At 38.8% G+C, this 25,070-nt stretch overlaps 1 protein-coding gene across 1 annotated transcript in view; it reads right to left on the bottom strand.

Annotated features, from left to right (window-relative positions):
• Positions 1-25,070, bottom strand: part of LOC126419199 (uncharacterized) — a 36,729-nt gene that overhangs the window by 6,158 nt on the left and 5,501 nt on the right. The window contains exons 3-4 of the mRNA XM_050086334.1: positions 17,310-17,465; positions 17,023-17,209 (exon numbers count right to left, since the gene is read on the bottom strand). Of these exons, the coding sequence (XP_049942291.1) occupies positions 17,023-17,209; positions 17,310-17,465 (343 nt within the window). The remainder of the gene's footprint in view (positions 1-17,022; positions 17,210-17,309; positions 17,466-25,070) is intronic.

The raw sequence follows: 25,070 nt of genomic DNA, 5'->3' as shown, positions 1-25,070 counted from the left end.
AGGCGATATGAACTAAGCATTCCTGGAAAATGATGCCATGACAAAAGAGGAATTCATCAAATGGTGCCAGTGTATTGAGGAAATGCAACAGATGATGAATTAGACAAAAAGAGGCATGACTGACTCCTAAATTTGTTTCCTATGGCAGTTGCAGAAGACCACCACAAAGTCTCCTCTCTCATGTGTCAAGTAGTAAGACAAGAGAGACAGCAGTTTATGGCAGTCAGAAGTGTTAGACTGGATATATAAGAGATAGCAGCAGTGAATGTCAGGCTTATGTTCCAGGATGTAATAGAGAATACTGAGGAAGATTTGTATCGACCTTTAGCACCAGTCTCATCACCAGTCGAGTGGGACACAAAGAATGGATTTGGCCAACTTGCACTTATACCGCAGCCATCAAACAACATCTAGCATATAATCAACACAAGTTCAATCAGCTCTTGGGCCATGTATAACACGCTGCAGAAGCACAGGCATTTGAAGCACAAAGGACAACATGCCAGTATGTTTTCACTGTGGACGCCCTGAATGCCGTAGAGAAAGAAGATGAATATCAATAACTATCACACCACAAGAAATCAACCATTATAACAGTCAGCCAACTGAAGACGATTATAATCTACCTGCCAGACATAGCACACCATTGTACCATGGACGAGGTCACATGCTGTAGCCACTGCTTGTCACTGTACAGAGTTACCAGCCATTCACCTAGCCGCTGAATTCAGGAAAACTACACAAGGCGATCATCTATGGAGATGAGGCTGCCACAGATGAAAATAATCCATGGACAACAATTACCACAATGTCACGAAATCTGATCGATGTCATCGACAGCCAAGCTCCTTGTCGACTAGGATATTTTTCTTCTGTAGCACCTAATGCTTATTGTCACCAGCTAACAAAGATTATATTCCATGACAGAAAAGTGACTGTGCATGCGTGCGCGCACGCACACCCACACCTACTCTGCCTTGGATGATTGTTTGACACTGAAGACATTGTTATCCTACCATAATAATTGAGACAACTTTGATTCATCAGTCTACAGAAACAGGTAAAATATAAAGCTTTTCTCAAATGCAAAAAGCTACCCAGGCTCCCAAAATAAATCTACATAACCATGATGATTATAGGGGTCACAAGTAGTCAAGAAGAACTGTTGATCACTAATTAACAGAAGTAGCCATACCTTACCTCTAATCATATGTGCATAGGGACAGCCGAACCAGTCCAGGAAGGGTGGCTTAGTGTCAATAATGAAGAATCACATTCTGATACTATAACAGCCAACACAGTGAAGGAAGCTACTATCAAACTGCCAATTTGGATCTGGACTAATCCAGCAATAATGTCAACGAGTGACAGCCATTCTGCGACAATGTTGGGATACTTTCAAATTTGGAATTGAGGAAAGATAGACCAAGAGGTCCATAGCAAAACACCATACAAACACTGGGTATCATCCATCAATTAATCAGCACTTGTATAGGTTGTTGCCAACTGAACAACATATAACTCTGGAGGAAGTGGAGGAGAAGATGCTGCAAAATTACATAACTAAACCTTCAGAGAATCCTTGGTCCTCTCCTTTGGTCTTTCTGAAGATGAAAGATTTCGGTGTTTCTGTGTCAACTACAAACTGAACAAATTCATAATAAAAGATGTCTTCCTGTTGCCATATACTGATGACATCCTAGACTGCCTGAAAGGGGCAAACTATTTCTCAATTATGGTCATGTGATAGGCTATTGGCAAATGATGGCACAGGCCAGGTAGAGACTGCCTTTACAACACCTGACTGCTTCTATGGGTTTACTGTTATGCCATTTTGATTATGAAACACTCCAGCCACCTTTGAGTATATGATAGACAACCTCCTTTGAAGCCTTTAATGGATGATGTGTCACTGCAATCTGGATGACACTATCATTTTTAGAAGACATCTGAAGAACATCAAGTCACCTGACAACCAAGTTGACATGTCTTCAGACCACAGAACTCTGCCTGAATCCGAAAAAGTGCTTCTTGATCATCCAAGAAAAGAAATCTTAAGTTAATGGCAATGGGGTCTGTCCCAATCCAGAGAAAGTAAAAGCAGTCAAAGATTTTCTAACTCCTTGGTACATTCATGATGTGAGAAGTTTTCTCAGAATGTGCCCATACTACCGGCGATTTATAAAACAGTTATACATCAAGGCACATTCCTTGCAAGAATTACTGCATGGAGACATCAAATTTTCCTGTGATGATATGCAAGAAAGATTTTTCTTTGCCCTCATGGAGGCACTAATCTCTTCTCCAGTTCTGGCGTTATATAATGTTAATGCTAAGCAGACCTTCACACAGAAGCTGGCAGTTTTAGGATAAGTGCAGTTCTAGTGCCAAATCAGGAGGTGCTTTTGCTTCCACAGTACTCTCCCAGTCCCAGATGAACTACTCTACAACTGAAAAAGAGTTCCTTGCATTGTCTGGGTCATCGATAAGTTGAGTCATATTTATTTGGCAAACCATTCACCATTGTGACAGATGGCCATTCTCTATGTTGGCTGACAAGCCTGAAGGATTTTCTGGCTCAAATGCCGATATGGGTGCTTTGGATCCCGGAGAATGAAATCACAGTAGTATACAAAAGTGGACACAAATGCCATCACACTGATTGACTACATGGAATTCTTTGGGTGAACACAGCAGCATGGATGACATCTCAGTCATCACTGCATTAAATGACATTGCTGCTGAATAGGGGGAAGATCCAACACTGCTGAAAACCAAAGGAAGAACTGACCAAAGGACAATTCCAATTAACAAATGGAACATTGTGTATGAGGAACTATGACCCAAGAGGGTTGGGGGGGGGGGGGGGGGATGGTTGCTTATAATTCAAGCTCATCCAAGCCTGGTTATCCTAAAGTACTTCCACAAAGCCCCAATGTCTTATTACCTCAGATACATGAAGATTTGAGGCAGAATTAGATGCAGGTGTCACTGGTCAGGTATCTACCTGTCTGTAAAGACGCTACATGGACCATTGTAAGGAATGCCAGCAATGGAAGTATGTGCTGCGTAATCCACCAGGTCAGAATTGACCTCTTGGTGGTGGTTTCTGAAGTCAACAAATGAAGATCTATGGATTGACTACCTCACCCACTACATTGTCATCAAAGCTGTGTCAACTGCCGCAATTCCAGAAATTTCAATGCTCCATTTTGAAACACACAACATTCTGTATGATTATCCCCAATCATGGAAAACTTTTCCAATATAGTCTGATATCACTATAAATTTCACAATGCAACATCAACCACAGGATGACAATTGCATTCCACCTACAAATGAACGGCTTCACAGAACACTTTAAAAAGACACCAGTAGATACGCTCTCTATGTACATTGATACTGAACAGAGAGATTATGATAAAATACTGCTGGTCAAGATGTTCACATTTAACTCGGAGAAGCAAGACACTACAGGCTTTACTCCATTTTTTCTGCTCCATGGTGAAGAGGCCGAAACAACATTGGATACACTGTTCTCGTTTCGACTACAAAATACTCAGGATGACTATGTGAAACCCATCATCACCATGATCAAAAAAGGCAGCTGGCTCTTGTACAATGCCTGGATGCCTAGGAAATGGGCCGAGAGCACTATAACAGACATAGTCCAGGAGACTCGATATGAAATTTGACGTCTTCGCAGAAAATTGGCCCATCTGGAAAATTATTGAAGCACAACCTTGGGCGTATCATCACTTGTCAGATGTCACACACACAGTCAAGGATTATGACTCTTCTCACAAAGACAAATGCACAGACATATTATCCATGTCCATCTGCCCTGAGGCACATATTGTAAAAGAGAGTTTCTCGTTCAAGGAAACTGAAGGCCTGCTCGATGATCACAAAGCTTTGACTGGAGGTGCTGCCTTTGAAGCTCTTCACAGCAAAGAGGATGTGACAACATGACCAGAACACAAGGATTCTCCAGTTCTACCATAGAAAGGACCACTGACAAGATCTAGAACAAGTATATTGTCATCAGGTCCAATGATACCTTCTGAAACAGCATGTTGCTATTTACCCAGGAGATGGAAGAATGCCACGAGCTGTGCTGCAAGGAGCATAGAGTAATGGTTAGTGCTGCTAGCTGGCTCGCTATGGGCAGCCAGTTCAAATCCATTCACTAGAAAATGTTGATTTAGTACTTCTTTCTAGAAGGTTCTCAAATTTTCTTATGTTTATAATATTTGCATGTTTCAAATGTTCGACGTTTGTATAAACAGCAGCACTCTTCTTCTAGATGGGGGTTCTGCTCTGTCTGTAAGTTGCTATCCATAATAAATATACTTTCAGGCTGTGTGTTAACTGATTACGCTGCTTTGAATTTATATTTGATTGTGATTCTGATGTGGCCATCGGTACCCATTTCTAAAAACTGTTCTCAAATAAGTCCCTTTCACAGACATCTTGTCTGCCTTTTCAACATTAAAGTGTTACATAACTCAACTAGCTTGATTACAACTCTGAATGTTTTCTGGACGTGAAATAAGGATACAGTGAACAATTTTCTCATGCATACAATTATTTCAACCACAAAAATTTTCTACAATATTTCACACTGAATACATTATTGTTGTTATTATTATTTCTTTCCTTTCTCAGACGTTATGTCTGGTTAAAAATGGAAAGTGACGCGGACCTTGATCAAGCGTGACTTCCTTTTAACTGTACGGTATATGTTACATTGCATTTAGGAACTTTCGGGTAATTGAACATGTATCAATAATTACAGATTTCTGTAGTTGTATATATACGTTTGGATGTAGCTGTATTGCATTGATGTACTGGTGGATTTTGTGTGGTATGACTCCTGTAGTTGATAGTATGATTGGTATAATGTCAACTTTATCCTGATGCCACATGTCCTTGACTTCCTCAGCCAGTTGGATGTATTTTTCAACTTTTTCTCTTGTTTTCTTCTGTATATTTGTTGTATTGGGTATGGATATTTCGATTAGTTGTGTTAATTTCTTCTTTTTATTGGTGAGTATGATGTCAGGTTTGTTATGTGGTGGTGTTTTATCTGTTATAATGGCTCTGTTCCAGTATAATTTGCATTCATCATTCTCCAGTACATTTTGTGGTGTATACTTGTATGTGGGAACGTGTTGCTTTATTAGTTTATGTTGTATGGCAAGTTGTTGATGTATTATTTTTGCTACATTGTCATGTCTTCTGGTGTATTCTGTATTTGCTAGTATTGTACATCCACTTGTGATGTGATCTACTGTTTCTATTTGTTATTTGCAAAGTCTGCACTTATCTGTTGTGGTATTGGGATCTTTAATAATATGCTTGCTGTAATATCTGGTGTTTATTGTTTGATCCTGTATTGCAATCATGAATCCTTCCATCTCACTGTACATATTGCCTTTTCTTAGCCATGTGTTGGATGCGTCTTGATCAATGTGTAGCTATGTTAGATGATATGGGTGCTTGCCATGTAGTGTTTTCTTTTTCCAATTTACTTTCTTTCTATCTGTTGATGTTATGTGATCTAAAAGGTTGTAGTAGTGGTTATGCAATGGTGTAGCCGATGTATTTATAAGAGTGATTGCTTTGTGTATTTTGCTAGTTTCTGCTCGTTCTATAAAGAATTTTCTTAAATTGTCTACCTGTCCATAATGTACGTTTTTTATGTCGATAAATCCCCTTGCTCCTTCCTTTCTGCTTAATGTGAATCTTTCAGTTGCTGAATGTACGTGACGTATTTTATTATTATTATTATTATCTTTCCTTTCTCAGACCTTAGGTCTGGTTCGGAATGAAAGTGACGCGGACCTTGATCAAGCGTCACTTCCTTTTAACCGTACGGTATATGCTACATTGCGTTTAGGAACTTTCGAGTAATTGAACATGTATCAATAATTACGGATTTCTGAAGTTGTATATATAAGTTTGGATGTAGCTGTATTGCATTGATGTACTGGTGGATATTGCGTGGTATGACTCCTGTAGTTGAAAGTATAATTGGTATAATGTCAACTTTATCCTGATGCCACATGTCCTTGACTTCCTCAGCCAGTTGGATGTATTTTTCAATTTTTTCTCCTGTTTTCTTCTGTATATTTGCTGTATTGGGTATGGATATTTCAATTAGTTGTGTTAATTTCTTCTTTTTATTGGTGAGTATGATGTCAGGTTTGTTATGTGGCGTTGTTTTATCTGTTATAATGGTTCTGTTCCAGTATAATTTGTATTCATCATTCTCCAGTACATTTTGTGGTGTATACATGTAAGTGAAACAGGCAAAAAGGAATACAAACGCCTCAAAAATGAGATCGACAGGAAGTGCAAAATGGCTAAGCAGGGATGGCTAGAGGACAAATGTAAGGATGTAGAGGCCTATCTCACTAGGGGTAAGATAGATACCGCCTACAGGAAAATTAAAGAGACCTTTGGAGATAAGAGAACGACTTGTATGAATATCAAGAGCTCAGATGGAAACCCAGTTCTAAGCAAAGAAGGGAAAGCAGAAAGGTGGAAGGAGTATATAGAGGGTCTATACAAGGGCGATGTACTTGAGGAAAATATTATGGAAATGGAAGAGGATGTAGATGAAGATGAAATGGGAGATAAGATACTGCGTGAAGAGTTTGACAGAGCACTGAAAGACCTGAGTCGAAACAAGGCCCCCGGAGTAGACAATATTCCATTGGAACTACTGACGGCCGTGGGAGAGCCAGTCCTGACAAAACTCTACCATCTGGTGAGCAAGATGTATGAGACAGGCGAAATACCCTCAGACTTCAAGAAGAATATAATAATTCCAATCCCAAAGAAAGCAGGTGTTGACAGATGTGAAAATTACCGAACTATCAGCTTAATAAGTCACAGCTGCAAAATACTAACACGAATTCTTTACAGACGAATGGAAAAACTAGTAGAAGCCAACCTCGGGGAAGATCAGTTTGGATTCCGTAGAAACACTGGAACACGTGAGGCAATACTGACCTTACGACTTATCTTAGAAGAAAGATTAAGGAAAGGCAAACCTACGTTTCTAGCATTTGTAGACTTAGAGAAAGCTTTTGACAATGTTGACTGGAATACTCTCTTTCAAATTCTAAAGGTGGCAGGGGTAAAATACAGGGAGCGAAAGGCTATTTACAATTTGTACAGAAACCAGATGGCAGTTATAAGAGTCGAGGGACATGAAAGGGAAGCAATGGTTGGGAAGGGAGTAAGACAGGGTTGTAGCCTCTCCCCGATGTTGTTCAATCTGTATATTGAGCAAGCAGTAAAGGAAACAAAAGAAAAATTCGGAGTAGGTATTAAAATTCATGGAGAAGAAATAAAAACTTTGAGGTTCGCCGATGACATTATAATTCTGTCAGAGACAGCAAAGGACTTGGAAGAGCAGTTGAATGGAATGGACAGTGTCTTGAAAGGAGGATATAAGATGAACATCAACAAAAGCATAACAAAGATAATGGAATGTAGTCTAATTAAGTCGGGTGATGCTGAGGGAATTAGATTAGGAAATGAGGCACTTAAGGTAGTAAAGGAGTTTTGCTATTTGGGGAGCAAAATAACTGATGATGGTCGAAGTAGAGAGGATATAAAATGTAGGCTGGCAATTGCAAGGAAAGCGTTTCTGAAGAAGAGAAATTTGTTAACATCGAGTATAGATTTAAGTGTCAGGAAGTCATTTCTGAAAGTATTCGTATGGAGTGTAGCCATGTATGGAAGTGAAACATGGACGATAAATAGTTTGGACAAGAAGAGAATAGAAGCTTTCGAAATGTGGTGCTACAGAAGAATGCTGAAGATTAGATGGGTAGATCACATAACTAATGAGGAAGTATTGAATAGCATTGGGGAGAAGAGAAGTTTGTGGCACAACTTGACCAGAAGAAGGGATTGGTTGGTAGGACATGTTCTGAGGCATCAAGGGATCACCAATTTAGTATTGGAGGGCAGCGTGGAGGGTAAAAATTGTAGAGGGAGACCAAGAGATGAATACACTAAGCAGATTCAGAAGGATGTAGGTTGCAGTAGGTACTGGGAGATGAAAAAGCTTGCACAGGGTAGAGTAGCATGGAGAGCTGCATCAAACCAGTCTCAGGACTGAAGACCACAACAACACAACAACTTTTATGTAGGAACGTGTTGTTTTAAAAGTTTATGTTGTAAGGCAAGCTGTTGATATATTATTTTTGCGACGTTGTCATGTCTTCTGGGGTATTCTGTATTTGCTAGTATTGTACATCCGCTTGTGATGTGATCTACTGTTTCTATTTGTTGTTTGCAAAGTCTGCATTTATCTGTTGTGGTATTGGGATTTTAATAATATGCTTGCTGTAATATCTGGTGTTTATTGTTTGATCCTGTATTGCAATCATGAATCCTTCTGTCTCACTGTATATATTGCCTCTTCTTAGCCATGTGTTGGATGCGTCTTGATCGATGTGTGGCTGTGTTAGATGATACGGGTGCTTGCCATGTAGTGTTTTCTTTTTCCAATTTACTTTCTTTGTATCTGTTGATGTTATGTGATCTAAAGGGTTGTAGAGGTGGTTATGAAATTGTAGTGGTGTAGCCGATGTATTTATGTGGGTGATTGCTTTGTGTATTTTGCTAGTTTCTGCTCGTTCTAGAAAGAATTTTCTTAATTTGTCTACCTGTCCATAATGTAGGTTTTTTATGTCAATAAATCCCCTTCCTCCTTCCTTTCTGCTTAATGTGAATCTTTCTGTTGCTGAATGTATGTGATGTATTCTATATTTGTGGCATTGTGATTGTGTAAGTGTATTGAGTGCTTCTAGGTCTGTGTTACTCCATTTCACTACTCCAAATGAGTAGGTCAATATTGGTATAGCATAGGTATTTATAGCTTTTGTCTTGTTTCTTGCTGTCAATTCTGTTTTCAGTATTTTTGTTAGTCTTTGTCTATATTTTTCTTTTAGCTCTTCCTTAATATTTCTATCATCTATTCCTATTTTTTGTCTGTATCCTAGATATTTATAGGCATCTGTTTTTTCCATCGCTTCTATGCAGTCGCTGTGGTTATCCAATATGTAATCTTCTTGTTTAGTGTGTTTTCCCTTGACTATGCTATTTTTCTTACATTTGTCTGTTCCAAAAGCCATATTTATATCATTGCTAAATACTTCTGTTATCTTTAGTAATTGGTTGAGTTGTTGATTTGTTGCTGCCAGTAGTTTTAGATCATCCATGTATAGCAAATGTGTGATTTTGTGTGGGTATGTTCCAGTAATATTGTAACCATAATTTGTATTATTTAGCATGTTGGATAGTGGGTTCAGAGCAAGGCAGAACCAGAAAGGACTTAATGAATCTCCTTGGTATATTCCACGCTTAATCTGTATTGGCTGTGATGTGATATTATTTGAATTTGTTTGGATATTAAGTGTAGTTTTCCAGTTTTTCATTACTATGTTTAGGAACTGTATCAATTTAGGATCTACTTTACATATTTCCAATATTTGTAGTAACCATGAGTGGGGTACACTATCAAAAGCTTTTTGGTAATCGATGTATGCGTAGTGTAGCGACCTTTGTTTAGTTTTAGCTTGATATGTCACCTCTGCATCTATTATCAGTTGCTCTTTACATCCTCGTGCTCCTTTGCAACAGCCTTTTTGTTCTTCATTTATAATTTTGTTCTGTGTTGTATGTGTCACTAGTTTCTGTTTAATGACTGAAGTTAATATTTTGTATATTGTTGGTAGGCATGTTATGGGGCGATATTTAGCTGGGTTCGCTGTGTCTGCTTGATCTTTAGGTTTCAGATAAGTTATTCCATGTGTAAGTGTATCAGGGAATGTGTATGGGTCTGCAATGTAACTGTTAAATAATTTAGTTAGATGTGAATGTGTTGAGGTGAACTTCTTTAACCAGAAATTTGCTATTTTATCATTTCCAGGGGCTTTCCAATTGTGAGTAGAATTAATTGCTTGGGTGACTTCATGTTCCAAAATTGTCACTTCAGGCATTTGTGGTATCATCTTGTATGTGTCTGTTTCTGCTTGTATCCACCGTGCATGCCTGTTATGTTGTACCGGGTTTGACCATATGTTGCTCCAGAAGTGTTCCATGTCTGTTATGTTTGGTGGATTGTTTATTTCAATGTGTGTGTTATCTATTGTCTGGTAAAATTTCTTTTGGTTTGTGTTGAATGTTTGGTTTTGTTTCCTTCTATTTTCACTTTTTTTGTATCGTCTGAGTCGTTTGGCGAATGCTTGTAATTTCTGCTTCTTTTCGTCTAATTGCTCTGTCGCTTCTTGTTGTGAGATTTTACCTAACGTTTTTCGTTTTTTTTTCCCGAGATTTCATTTCTTATAAATTGTGTTAGCTGTCCGATGTCTTTTCTCAGTTTTTCTATTTTGATCTGTAACCTGTGTTGCCATGCTGGTTTTGTGGGTTTCTTCTGTGTGTTGGTTGGTTCTGATCTCTGCCTAGTGTGTATATTTAGTGTAGTGAGTGCTCCTATATATACCAGTAGTTGTAACTCTTCCATAGTTGTGTTTTCATTTATTTTGTTGTGTATGATTGTGTTGATAGTTTTTATTGTTGTTTCGACTTGTGGGTTATTTGGTGGTCTATGCAAGAATGGTCTAATGTCTGTATTTGTGTCTTTGTATTCTATATATGTTAGCTGAAATTTTTCTTCTATATCTAATATCTGTGTCACTTTGTGTTCTATTTGTGCTTGTTCTGGTGGCTGCCTTAAGATTTCGTTTTCCTCTGATTGTTTAATTGGTGCGTGTTGTTCTTTGTTTGTTTGCTCTGGGATGTTTGAGTCCATTACTGTATTTTCTTCTTCTTCTGATTGCACATTATTTTGTTCCAGTATTTGTTGTACTTGTTGTTTGATGTTATCTAATTCTGACTGGGGTATCCTGTTATTTTTTATTATTACACGGATCTGATCAGCTAGTCGTTGTTCTGTTAAAAATTTTAATTCTGGGTATCTGGTAATAAATGTTGTGTATACTTGTGATCTGTATCCAGTTGTGTTGGTTCCTAGGTTTGTTGCTTGGTAATAACAGAACATGAGGTGTCGATTAACTTCATCTGACCATCTCATCCTCTGTCTTTGTTTTCCTTCTAGGGTGGTTGCAGGAAGCATATCCTGCAAAACACCTCTATTTGGATTTAAATCATTTTCCAGTTGGCTAGCAGTGTCGTTACCATTGTGGGCGGGCATAGGGTTCAAGCGTCGTCCCCGACCATGACGGCGCTTGTCCGAGGCTTCATTAGTTCTGTCCTGAACCAACTAATCACACTAAAAGGGGGGTTAGCCCTATTAGTGGTTTGTTCTTTTCGTCGCCTTTTACGACTGGCAGAACATACCGGAGGCCTATTCTTTTCCCGGGCCTCCACGGGATTTATTATTATTATTATTATTATTATTATTATTATTATTATTATTATTATTATTATTATTGTTATTATTACTATTACTACTATTATTTCCAGTTCCATAGTTGAGCGGTCAGGGCAGCAGAATATCGTGCGCAAGGGGCCCAGTTTGATTCCCGACCTGGTTAAAGATTTTCTCCAATCAGGGACTGGGTATTTTGTTGTCTTCATCATCATTTCATCCCCATCAACACACAAGTTACCAAAATGGTATCAACTAAAAAAACTTGCACCAGGCGACCGGCTATCCAACGGGAGGCCCTAGCCACATGCACATATCATATCACAATACTAGTACTAATACCCTGTATTATTATAAATCAATTTATCATCAGGAAAGCCTGAAGATGGTAAGAAGTCAGCTTGCCAAAATATCACCATCTGGACACGGCCATACGGCTGAAGAAGTATTCGATATTAGTATTATTATTACTGAAACTGCGATGAAGAGTTCTCTCATTGCCAATAACTTATTCTTCCTGTACTTTACAGAAGGAAGGACAACTGCCATCGCATGTGAATGGGGTAATGACAGTAAATGCTGCCAATGAGTGTTACCAAAGTTTACCCTTTGTGATTCATATTTAACACAACATTGCAGAAACCACTTGTACAGTTTTTCATAAACAACCTTGTCACTGCAATCACTAACCAGGCCTAATCCTTAACTTGACAATTACATTTCAGAATTTTTAGATCCAGAAGTCTGCACCACTGGCAACACTGTAGGTAGCAACAACTTGTAGGTGGTGTACTCTACCATTCACACAGTATGCTTTTGGATGTGCCAGTGGTCTATCAGTAACGGGAACATTAAATTCACAAAAATATGTGACTATTACAGAGCATCCATAATTTATGTCTCTTTTTGACATGCCAGCAGCACCAGTTCCACCCAAAAATATTTCCGTAACAGATATCTGACTGACTGTTCATATATGAACACCTCTTACTCCACAGTTTTACAGGACCTCCAATGACTTAGACATTATCTTTGCAGTAACCACCCCTCTCAGTGCCTGCTTCTAGCTTATCAGTTTGACAAGAATGAAGAGCTTTATTACTATGTACTTCACATGGGTAGTGTGTACTGCAAGGACAGTTAATACGGTATAGAGAAAGTCTGATAGAGATGTAGACATGACATTCGCTTTTGGGGCACACGACCGGATGTGAATAACTTTAAGTTAATTACAAATGATATGGGAGGTATTAAACTAGCTTTTACTCAGAACTATCTATTTTGAAAGTTACCTAGTGTAGAAGCATGCGAAAATTTTGTGGCTTTTGAAGTCACTGTCAGCAAATTTCAACAGACGAAAGACTTAACTAATGATATGTTGATGTCTCTTGCAGTATACGGTAGGAGAAATCTGTAAGCATATAAACTGCTGCATTGATTACAATAGACTTGAAAATTCTAATGCATTAACATTTGGCATTATTAGCTTATGTGGAAAGTAACTACAAGATGTGCTTACTCTAAGCATTACAAAGCAGTAATCTATTACTAACTGATGACTTCAAAACGGATTGTGTCCATGTGCAATTTTGTGTCATTTGAGTAGAACAAGTCAGAATAACTTCTTATTGAGACAAGGTTGCCACAAGACTTACCAATCACATTGGAAACAAAATTTCACAACAGGTAATTACTCGGCATAGCCCTTATCTACTTTACTACTTACTCTATCAAGTAACAAGCAAAGAAGAAGACATGATTTTCCTAACTACAACAATGCGAAGCTTCGAATTTTTATGTATAACAGACAAGACGTGTCAAACTCTATGTGACAGTCAATATTCTGAATCTTATTGGTGGATGGACTGAAATTAATTTCCATGTTGCCCAAAGAGACATATTCAGCTGCATAAAGAGCACTACTAAGGCAGCAGTCAGTTTTAAGAATTACACCACAATAATTCTACATAAATTCTCTGTAACTGTGAAATTTGTCTTTAGTGTGAAGTGAGTAAGATGTAAATTTCAAACTATATGAGCTACACAGTTCAGCACTACTTGCCTAGTTCACATTAGTAAATCACTACAGGCAGGCATCAGTCCATCTGAACACAATTCCTAGCTACACTTCTCTACACTTACCCTAATAATAAAGTTAAGTAAGATTTCGCTAGATATCTTCTCAATATTGCTTCATTCAGCTAAGCTGCTGACCACAGTTCATCTCAAATTGTTCTTAGCAGTGCAAGATTTTTTGGATCCATTAAAGAAATAGATTGACCATGGAAACATTATTCCTGTTATCAGTAAAGCTGAGACTTGGCAACACTAAGGGAAATGTTAGGCAGCTCTTACCATCTACCAATTTCCTAGTGTGGATTTAAATTAACTTGATATTGTCTTGTGAATACAAGAAGATGATACTCTGAATAATACACATAATTCTGACCAAATTTTGTCAGAGAGAGAGAGAGAGAGAGAGAGAGAGAGCAGAATATGAAAGTCATCGGGGCAGGACTCAATCTGACTGAGCAATTTACTATAAATTAAAACAAAATATGTTTTGTGTCACATCTGGAAAGTAATCATTACAAGAAAATTGCTATTGTTGTGCAGACAATCTCGGCTTCTATCTACGTTACGCTTGGCTGTAAAAACTCCATTCACTGAAATATATTATTATAATTTCTGTATGCAGAAGTCAGACTCTCAATGATCTTCTAGGTCATTGAGAGTTTTAGCATACCTCCACAACAGGCGAACCACTTTCTCAACTCACAACCAACTCTGGAGTGATAAATTAAGTACACATTATCATATACAATGAGGTTCTTTCACACAGTGTGGTGGAGGACACAGCGATTCAATTGTTGAGCCAAAAATCTGTAGAAAAAACAATCAAACAGAAGAGGATAATATACTAGTTCCTCCTTAGTGTGTTTCAGCACTGTCCACTTGGTTACAGAAACCAACAAGAAATGTTTTCTATCCAGCTGCTTCTCAGTCTATTTGAAGTATCTGCACAGCCTTCGGACTACCTGCACTAGAGAACTCGTGGAGCTGTCTGTGCAAGATGTGCACATTGCTACATGGCCATCTTGATATGCTTCTATGACAACATCGAGTATTAAGCCAATATTACACTTGTTAGTGAAGAAAAAGCAAGACTATTCCTCACATTACATTCAAAGGATTTCCTTACAAACCTTCTTCACGCAGCATGTTGATGTTCATAAGAGGGGGTTGAACTGGTCTTTGTAAGGGATACCTAGAGGCTAATCTGATCACGTGGGCATAGTTGCATATGGTCTATGTCAACACTTCCCTCCCAGTTGCCTTTGAAAAGTCAGTACGCACTTCTGTTGCAGCCTCTTGGGGATACCTTGGAGCCATAATTTATAAGTAGTGGACGCAGGTATATTTGTTAATCATGAGCATCATTATGAGAGGGATCTTTGATGTTGTGTGTTTCACAAAAGCAGTGGAATGTTCAGATGATATTGCTATGGCAATGTCATCTGAACATTTTGAAAGTTACCTAGTGTAGAAGCACGTAAAAATTTTGTGGCTTTTGAAGACATTGTCAGCAAACTTCAACAGACGAAAGACTTAACTAGTGATATGTTTATGTCTCTTGCAGTATGCAACTTCTTTTGCTCACAACCCTTCTTTCTGAAAAGCAACAATGCACCACTGATCTAAGCACAAAATGGCACTTCAAGGCATTCGGACAGCCTGAACAGTGCACATTAGCTGTAATGTCCCTTTTACAATTGGGGACACAGTGCGCACTATTTACTTTTACCTTTATTACTCACTCTTTACAGACGAATGGAAAAACTAGTAGAAGCCAACCTCAGGGAAGATCAGTTTGGATTCTGTAGAAATATTGGAACACGTGAGGCAATACTGACCTTACAACTTATCCTAGAAGTAAGATTAAGGAAAGGCAAACCTACCTTTCTAGCATTTGTAGACTCAGAGAAAGCTTTGACAATGTTGACTGGAATACTCTCTTTCAAATTCTGAAAGTGGCAGGGGTAAAATACAGGGAGCGAAAGGCTATTTACAATTTGTACAGAAACTAGATGGCAGTTATAAGAGTCGAGGGACATGAAAGGGAAGTAGTGGTTGGGAAGGGGGTGAGACAGGGTTGTAGCCCCTCCCCAATGCTATTCAATCTGTATATTGAGCAAGCAATAAAGGAAACAAAAGAAAATTTCGGAGTAGGTATTAAAATCCATGGAGAAGAAATAAAAACTTTGAAGTTCACCGATGACATTGTAATTCTGTCAGAGACAGCAAAGGACTTGGAAGAGCAGTTGAACAGAATGGATAGTGTCTTGAAGGGAGGATATAAGATAAACATCAACAAAAGCAAAACGAGGATAATGGAATGTAGTCGAATTAAATCGGGTGATGCTGAGGGAATTAGATTAGGAAGTGAGACACTTAAAGTAGTAAAGCAGTTTTGCTATTTGGGGAGCAAAATAACTGATGATGGTCGAAGTAGAGAGGATATAAAATGTAGACTGGCAATGGCAAGGAAAGCGTTTCTGAAGAAGAGAAATTTGTTAACATCGAGTATAGATTTAAGTGTCAGGAAGTCATTTCTGAAAGTATTTGTATGGAGTGTAGCCGTGTATGGATGTGAAACATGGACGATAAATAGTTCGGACAAGAAGAGAATAGAAGCTTTTGAAATGTGGTGCTACAGAAGAATGCTGAAGGTTAGATGGGTAGATCACATAACTAATGAGGAGATACTGAATAGCATTGGGGAGAAGAGAAGTTTGTGGCACAACTTGACTAGAAGAAGGGATCAGTTGGTAGCACATGTTCTAAGGCATCAAGGGATCACCAATTTAGTATTGGAGGGCAGCGTGGAGGGTAAAAATCATAGAGGGAGACCAAGAGATGAATACACTAAGCAGATTCAGAAGGATGTAGGTTGCAGTAGGTACTGGGAGATGATGAAGCTTGCATAGGATAGAGTAGCATGGAGAGCTGCATCAAACCAGTCTCAGGACTGAAGATCACAACAATAACAACAACAACAACAACTCACTCTGCTGTGCACAGCAAATGTCTGAGAGTGTTGCAAAAATGGTTTCTGATCAAAAAATGCAAGTCAAGAGGGTAGAGCTAAATCTGACTAAGCAGTTTATAAATTAACAACAAAAGTGTTTTGGGCCATACATGGAAAGCAACTATCACGAAAAGTGAGTGGAAAGTGTCAAAGTAACACTGGGCAATAGCAGTGATCATCTTTGTGAACTTTGGTTACTTCCTCTTTAATCAGCAACCAGATTTCCTTTCGTGGCTGATCATATTCCATTACACATCACAAATTTCCTTTAGTCCAAAGTTTTCCTTCTAGGTTTGGAAGAAGAAAGACCCAATTCAGGAAATTTATATTGTTTCTCAGTTCTCTGACTCACCCTTTGGCTCCTGATCCTATATATTATTTCTGGGAATTGTTTTTCCTTTGTCATCATAAAAAAAATATTGAAAGCACTACTGCTAAAACATAATTCTGATGTCACATATGCTTTCACAGGGAAACAGTGCAATGCTGTTTTCATTTAGGACATGAAACTACTTACTTGGTTATTAGAATTCATATCCTCTACCGTTACTCCTGCATCCGCTCCTTTTGAAGGCATATGACGAAGATTCAGACTCGTGCGAGGTGTGAAGCCAAATCGGATAACTTCCTGTTCAGCAGTGCTTTCTGACAATGACTTGTATGATGACATGTGATCCTCATTTGCATCTTGATAATCTTCCAATCTGCAGTAAGTGATCGACATTTTTAGACAGTAATATCAATACACAAAACATTCTTGAAATATTGAACAAAAAAATTATTAGCGGCAGTCACATTTTTTACCTGTAAGGTGTAGAGTATGATGCTTCTGTACTGTCCATGATAATTATGGTCCCTCGGTTTACACTGACTTTACCAAATGATTGTATAGCATTGAGCAGTACTTCCTCTTCTTTCAAATCAGCTTTCACTTGCATAGGGGGTTTAGGCATATCACCTCTAAAAACAAATTGTTGATGAATGTGTCGATAAGCTGACTTTGCAAACATTACAAGTATCTTATTTGACAGAAAAGTACTACAGCTCACAGCTAAAAAATTCACAGACTCAGAAAGATGACCCAACATACTGCTAATATCAGAAGTCTCATTGTTGGTAGGTTTCTTAGTATCACAATCAGCAATAGAGAATATCATTTTTTAAACAATCAAGAAATATCAGCATTACAAAACTGTGGCATAAGCACTATAAAAACAACAGATAGCAAAAGGAGAATGTGGTAGTACACCACCACCACCACTACTACTACTACTACTACTTCTGGGAACATCAACAGCAAAAGTATGAAGGCACTCATAATCCAAGTTATTAACATCACTGCACAAAAATTAAGAAAGGTGTGATTACAATTTTTTAAATAATTAAAACTGCTTATGGCATACACGCGCACGTGCCCCCCCTCCCATGTACACATTACTGTGATCATCCATTCCATTGCTGATTCATAATTATTGAAGGCTTTTTAAAACTGTTTGCAGAACATAAAAATATGTCCTTTTGTCGAAAATGTGCTTTTGGTGACAAAAATATGGATTAGCTTGTAGTTGCACAGAAAACTTCAACAACATACATTTGTATTTTATTTCTTTATCATGTACCGAAGCTGCTTGGTCATGGAATGAGTTAAAACATGGTTTACAAAATGCTGATTACAAAAGTTGCAAAAAATTGAAGAGTTAATAAAATATGAAAAATAACATTACAGAGAAAAGTTCTTGACTACTGCAAGAAACTCCCGTACAAAATTGAAGTGGTGCGCCACAAGGAACCTTTGAATATAGATATGAAGACTTCATAATTATCACACTCTTTTTGTTGTGCTGATAGATAATGAAAATGAGCCCTACCAAATAGTGCAGACCTTTCTGTTCAATACTCTGAGTGTTATCCAAGTGCAAATTATTTTTCTGTCTAGCACTCACCGAACATCTGAATGATGTAGTTTCTTCTGATTCAGTCAATACTGTCAACAACAAATCACATGATGGAGTACACATATAGGGATGAGAGTCAGACTTCTAGGGCACTTCAAGAATGGTCTCTACAGAGTTAATGATCTGACAACATTGATCTGCTTGATTACCTATTTCTGGGCTCAAAAGATCTGGTGTTGCACTGTTGTTGTTGTTGTCGTAGTTTTCAGTCTGAAGACTGGTCTGATGAAGCTCTCTGCGCTAGTCTATCATCTGCATAACTACTCCAGCCTACACACATTTGAACCTGCTCACTGAATTCAAGCCTTGGTCTCCACAACAACTTTTCCCTTCCTCATGTCCCTCCATTACTAAAAGTCATAATTCCTTGATGCCTCAGGGTGTGCCCTATCAGCCGATCCCTTCTTTTTGTCAAATTGTGACATACATTTCCTTTTCCCCTCAATTCAATTCAGTACTACTCCATTAGTTATTTTCTCTACCCATTTGAAAGTCGGCATTTTATATCCTCAGTACTTTAGCAACTATCAGTTATTTTGTTATCCAAACAGTAAAATTCATTAATATTTTTACTGTCACATTTTCTAATCTAATTGCATTAGCAATGTCTGATTTAATATGACTGCATTTCATTATTCTTGTTTTACTTCTGTTGATGTCCATCTCACAACACCTTTTCCACACACTATCTATTCTGATATAACTAAATCTTCCTTGAGACATTTGAATCTCATCTTTTATCTACGATAATGATAGAAGCTGAAGAAATGAATTAAAATTTGTGCCATGGCTGGGACTTGAATGCAGGTCTCCCTGTTCACTGGGCAGGTGTGCTAGACACTACACAACCACAGAATTATAGCTATCACAGCTGCATAGGCTATTCAAGTCAAATGCCTTCCCTAACACAAACTCCAATTCACATCTTAAGCTTATTTTCCCCTTCTTAGATCATCACTGTTGCCAAGGCTCTCCAGTATTGGAATAGCAACACAGTGTTGGACACAATGGGGAAATCCTTCCTGTTCAACTGTCCTTCCAAAATCTTTGCTGCCTCCAACACAACTGCAATAATATCAGCAATTCTAAAAGTTTAATTCCCATTTCAAATTTCTCTCTCTCTCTCTCTCTCTCTCTTTTTGCTTAAAAGCACAGATTGGATAACATCAGGGATAGGCATCAGCAGTGTCTCACTCCCTTCTCAACTGCTGCTTCCATTTCATGTCCTCTAAGTCATAAGTACAATATGGTTTCAGCACAAGTTGTAAATAAATTTTTGATCACTGTATTTTAACCCTGTTACATTCATAATTTTAAAGAATCAAAGAATATGTTCCCATTAACAGTGCACAGAGTTGCTCCAAAATATATAACTGAAAGATGTCCTCCCCTAAAATTAGTCACTATAAATGGAAGAAAATACAGCTGGAATTTAACTAGTACTGCTAACTCTGCAACAAAAATATTGTCCCTAAATAATATGCAGAACAGTTTACACAGAATATAAATCTTGAAAATATGTACTCGCGTTTATATAATAAAGAAAATCATGTTCTTCACCTACAGCTACGGACAAATTATTTCCTTCTGACTGGGAGGGTGTAAATGTGTCATTGCTGTAGAACTGATTTAGCAGAAATTTGCTGATACCCATTTCTGAGCAGTGTTTCTTTTTTCTTTCTTCGATTTAAAGGATTTTCTCCTGAACAATAAGAAAACAGACTGCAAAGGGATGGTTTATTATAATCGTTTGTTTGTCTCTCACCTCCTTGGCAGCCATTCAACTTTGTCATTCCTTCAGATTCAGACATCCCCAGTACCCAGCAGGATGACACTGTCTTACCATTCTATCACAAGAGCAAGAGAGAATAATAATTACTTTAAAGGCACCTATGGAATTGTAAATATGGCACAATTCACTCCTTGGTAAATTCTTGACTACTCCTGCAACTGGGCACTTCATGAAAACTTAAGATTTACAATAATGGAGGTGGTGGTATGGCAGTGAGAAAAATGACTTGCTTTTGTATCCATCAAGTGAGAAAGCATACCAGTTTTTCATCAAAATAAGGCCTATAAATCTCAATGCATTTCTAAACATTCGAAAGTCTAGGATATAATAACAACAACAATATGCGAAACATAAATTGCTATTCACCACTCAGAAGAGTCATTGAGTCACAGACTGGCACAATGGAAAACAATGGTAGAAACATTCAGCTTTAGGACAAAGTTATTCTTCAGAAGTAGGAAACACACACAAGCACAATTTACGTACATGAAGCCAATGTTGTCTCTGGGCACTAAGGCAGAACTGCAATTGTCTCAGATGTGAGAAGCAGTCTAGTTGGGGGTACAGAAGAGGTACAGGTTGGGGAGGGCAAGGGGTGGGGGAAAATGCTAGTGCTGTCTGTGGGAGCATACAGGGATGCAATAGTGACAGGATAGAGCCGCTATGTGCAGCACTAGGAGGCCGTGCTGGGTGGGGAGGGGGAATGGGAGAAGGAAAGTGGTGAGAAGAGAAGTAGACAAGGACAAAGGTGTACATATGCATGATGGCAGGACAGAAAGCATGGAGTAGGAGAAGGAAGTATTTGACACCATTCCCCATGGCAGACTGCTAATGAAGGTACAAGTACATGGAATAGGTTCACAGATATGTGTGTGACTCCAAGACTTCGTAAGTAACAGAACCCAGTATATTGTACGAACAGTGAACAGTCAACAGACACATCATCAGGACTGTCCCAGGGAAGTGTGATAGGACCACTTTTATTTTCCGTGTACATCAATGATCTGGCAGACAGTGTGAGTAGCAATCTGTGGCTGTTCGCTGATGATGCTGTGGTATATGGGAAGGTGCCATCATTGTGTGACTGTAGGAGGATACAAGATGACTTGGACAAAATTTCTGGTTGGTATAATGAATGGAACCTAGCTCTTAATGTAACAAATGGAAGTTAATGCAGTTGATTGCGAAAAACAAACACGTAATGTTTGAATACAGCAACAGTAGTGTGCTCCTTGATGGGCCACATGGATTAAATATGTAAGTGTAACATTGCACAACAATATGAGATGGAATGAGCATGTAAGAATTGTAGTAGGGGAGGCAAATGGTCAACTTCAGTGTATTGGGAGAATTTTAGGAAAGTGTGGTTCCTCTGAAAAGGAGACCACATATAGCGCACTATTTCGACCCATTCTTGAGTACTGCTTGAGTGTTTGAAATCCACAGCGGGTTAGATTAAGGGAAAACATTGAAGCAATTCAGAGGAAGACTGCTAGATTTGTTACCGGTAGGTTTGAACAACATGCAAGTGTTACGGAGGTGCTTCGGGAACTCAAATGGGAATTTCTGGAGGAAAGGAATCGTTCTTTCAAGAAACATTATTGAGAAAATTTAGAGAAACAACATCTGAAGCTGACTGTCGACTGGTTCTGCTGCCGCCAACATACAATGTGCATGAGGATCATGGGGATAAGATATGAGGAATTAGGGTTCATAGGGAACCGCATAGACAATCATTTTTCCTTCGCTCTATTTGTTAATGGAAGAGGGAAGTAAATGACTAGTAGTGGTACAAGGTACCATCTGCCATGCATCATACAGTGGATTATGGGAATGCAGGATATGTTCCAGGGAGAGCTTCCAACTGCATTGTTCAGAAAAAAACTTGTGGTGGTGGTGGTGGTGGGAAGAATCCAGATGGCACAGGCTGTGAAGCACTCATTAAAGTGAAACACATCACGTTCGGTCGCCTACTCAGTAACTGGGTGCTCCAGCTGTCGCTTGGCCACAATTTGATGGCTGCCATTCATTTGGACAGATAGCTTAATAGATGACATGTCACACAGAAAGTAGCACAATGGTTGCAACTTTGTTTGTAGATACCATGAGCATTTTTACAGGTAGCACTGCTTTTGATGAGATGGAAGATACCTGTGACAGGAATGGAGCAAGTGATTGTGGAAATATGTGTTGGACAGGTCCTACATCTTAGGATTTTGCAGAAATATGAGCCATGACACAAGAGGCTGGGAGCAGAGGTAATCTTGTCCATCTTACTCCACTCCTGTGTTCTCGAGCAGCACTACCTAATAGGAAATTGCTATTAGTCTCAACAAACAATGACTCTTGTTAAACATAATCCTGCCACCGATCTCTTCAACTGGTTTGTGCAAGTCAGGGCGTTTTCCCTGTAGCACTTTGTAGCTGATTTTATTGGGGTGCTAGAAGAACAAAGAAAAGTCTGTGGAGTTTTCCTTGAGCTCTCAAAGAGATCTGATTGTGTGTGTCACAGCACACTAACACACAAAAAGAAGCATAAAACAAGTGATACTCTAGTTTTCAGTTAGTAAAGTTTGGTGTACTTTAGGGATCAATCTGGGGCCGCTTCTTTTAAATTTGTACGTCAATAACATGACAGCAGCAGTAGTTGAGACTGCAGTAGTGTTCACACATGATACTTCAATCACAGTAAAAAATAACTAGCTAAAAGGCCTAGATTAAAAATTCCGGTGTGTAAGAGAGAGAAAATTGGTGAGTGCACAGTGTACACTACAGAAGTAAAATGGGGAAAGTGTAAACTTCTGATAACGTGAAGATGAGAGTGTTAACTTCTGTGTCGATAGCAACATGTTGGGATTAATGTTTCTATCTCACCCACCTTATGTAAAGGAAATCCTGGACTAGTATTGGGCATTTTATCTAAAGGTGAGTAAATTAAGTTTTGATTAAATTAGGTATCTCTGTGTACATTATATGCATAAAGATAATCAAAATTGTATGTGCCTTGAATACACCTACACAGTGGAAATTGTCTACAGATAAATTAATGAATTAAGAAGTAACAAACTGTGTACAAGCAGCTAGTGTCTTTACAGATCCACTATAAATGGAAAGCATTCAAAGATATGGTCAACATAACACATTGACCTGCAAGGCTTTGCCTGCTCTGTCACTCAGAATATTTTACCATTAAAATGACAAATCACAGGGAGATGTAGTCAGGCTGCATGCATCTGGCAACAAACAATGCATAATCTTAGACAGATGGGACCACAAGGTGAGAGGCCATGCATCAGTTACACAAATCTGCAGCATTTGCTCTATTTGGCCATATACTTGTTATTAATTATTTACTTACATAAATTTTCAATGAAATACACAAATCAAGATAGTCCTAAAAGAGATTTTTTTTTTAAATAAGTATTTTCTTTCCTGGCTTCCCAGATTCAGGCTAAGATAAGCCTGTTCTGGTTCACCATACCGTTCTTGAGCTGCCCAATAACCACCTTTCTGAACTTTTGTAGTGTATGGCCTGCTTCACGATTTGGTCTCCAAAATAAACAGAATGTGTTCCTCTTATTTCTTTATTTCATGCACTTTTCTCTGTTATATATTTAATCCAAAATTCAGCCATTATTGGGATGTTGCTAATTTAACTCTCTTCTGCTGTAGTCTTTTACAGCTCTAAAGAACTTCATCTCTGATGTTGCCAACTGCCTACGATTCATCCTACTTGGAGCTAAACATTCTGCTTTATATAAAAAGGTTGCAACTGCCATTACTTTCTGTAATTTCATTTGTACACCTTTCTCCACTTTCACTTTATGGGTTTTTATAGTTGTCCAAACACCAAGTGTCAGTTTTGTTTGCTTAAATCCTTATCTTGTTCATAGCAATATTATTAGAAGGAAAGTTGCCTCTCACCATATAGCAGAGATGCTGAGTCACAGATAGGCACAACAAAAAGACACACACAATTATGGCTTTCAGCCGTTAAGACCTTCGTCAACAATAGACAGACATATGCGTCCATGCACACACACACACACACACACACACACACACACACACACACACACACACACACCTGCAGCCTCAGGCAACTGAAACCACACTGCTAACAGCAGCACCAGAGCGGCTGACTGAGGGAGGGTAAGGAGACTGGAGTGGGGAGAGGGAGGGATACTATGGTGAGGTGGTGGATAGAAGTGCTGTAGGTTAGACTGAGGGTAGGGGAGAGGTGGGGGGGGGGGGCAGTAGTGGAAAAGGAGAGAAATAAAAAGACTGGGTGTGGTGGTGGTGGAATGATGGCTGTGTAGTGCTGGAATGGGAACAGGGAAGGGGCTGGATAAGTGGGGACAGTGACTAACGAAGTTTGAGGCCAAGATGGTTATGGGAACGTAGGATGTGATGCAGGGAAAGTTCCCACCTGCGCAATTCATAAAAGCTGGTGATGGTGAGAAGGATCCATATGGCACAGGCTGTGAAGCAGTCATTGAAATGAAGGACATAATCTCTGGCAGCGTGTTCAGCAACAGGGTGGTCCACTTATTTCTTGCCCATAGTTTGTAGGTGGCCATTCATGCGGAAAGACAGGTTGTTGGTTGTCATGCCTACATAGAATGCAGCACAGTGGTTGTAGCTTAGCTTGTAGACCACATGACTTGTTTTACAGGTAGCCCTGCCTTTGATGGGCTAGGTGATGCCAGTGACCGGACTGCAGTAGGTGATAATAGGAGGATGTATGGGACAGGTCTTGCATTTAGGTCTATTACAGGAGTATGAGCCTTGACGTAATGTATTGGCAGGAGGGGTTGT

The sequence above is a fragment of the Schistocerca serialis genome, chromosome 9, assembly GCF_023864345.2.
Source record: "Schistocerca serialis cubense isolate TAMUIC-IGC-003099 chromosome 9, iqSchSeri2.2, whole genome shotgun sequence".
In the NCBI taxonomy this organism is placed as follows: Eukaryota; Metazoa; Arthropoda; class Insecta; order Orthoptera; family Acrididae; genus Schistocerca; species Schistocerca serialis.
This window is presented reverse-complemented; position numbering and strand designations above follow the sequence as displayed.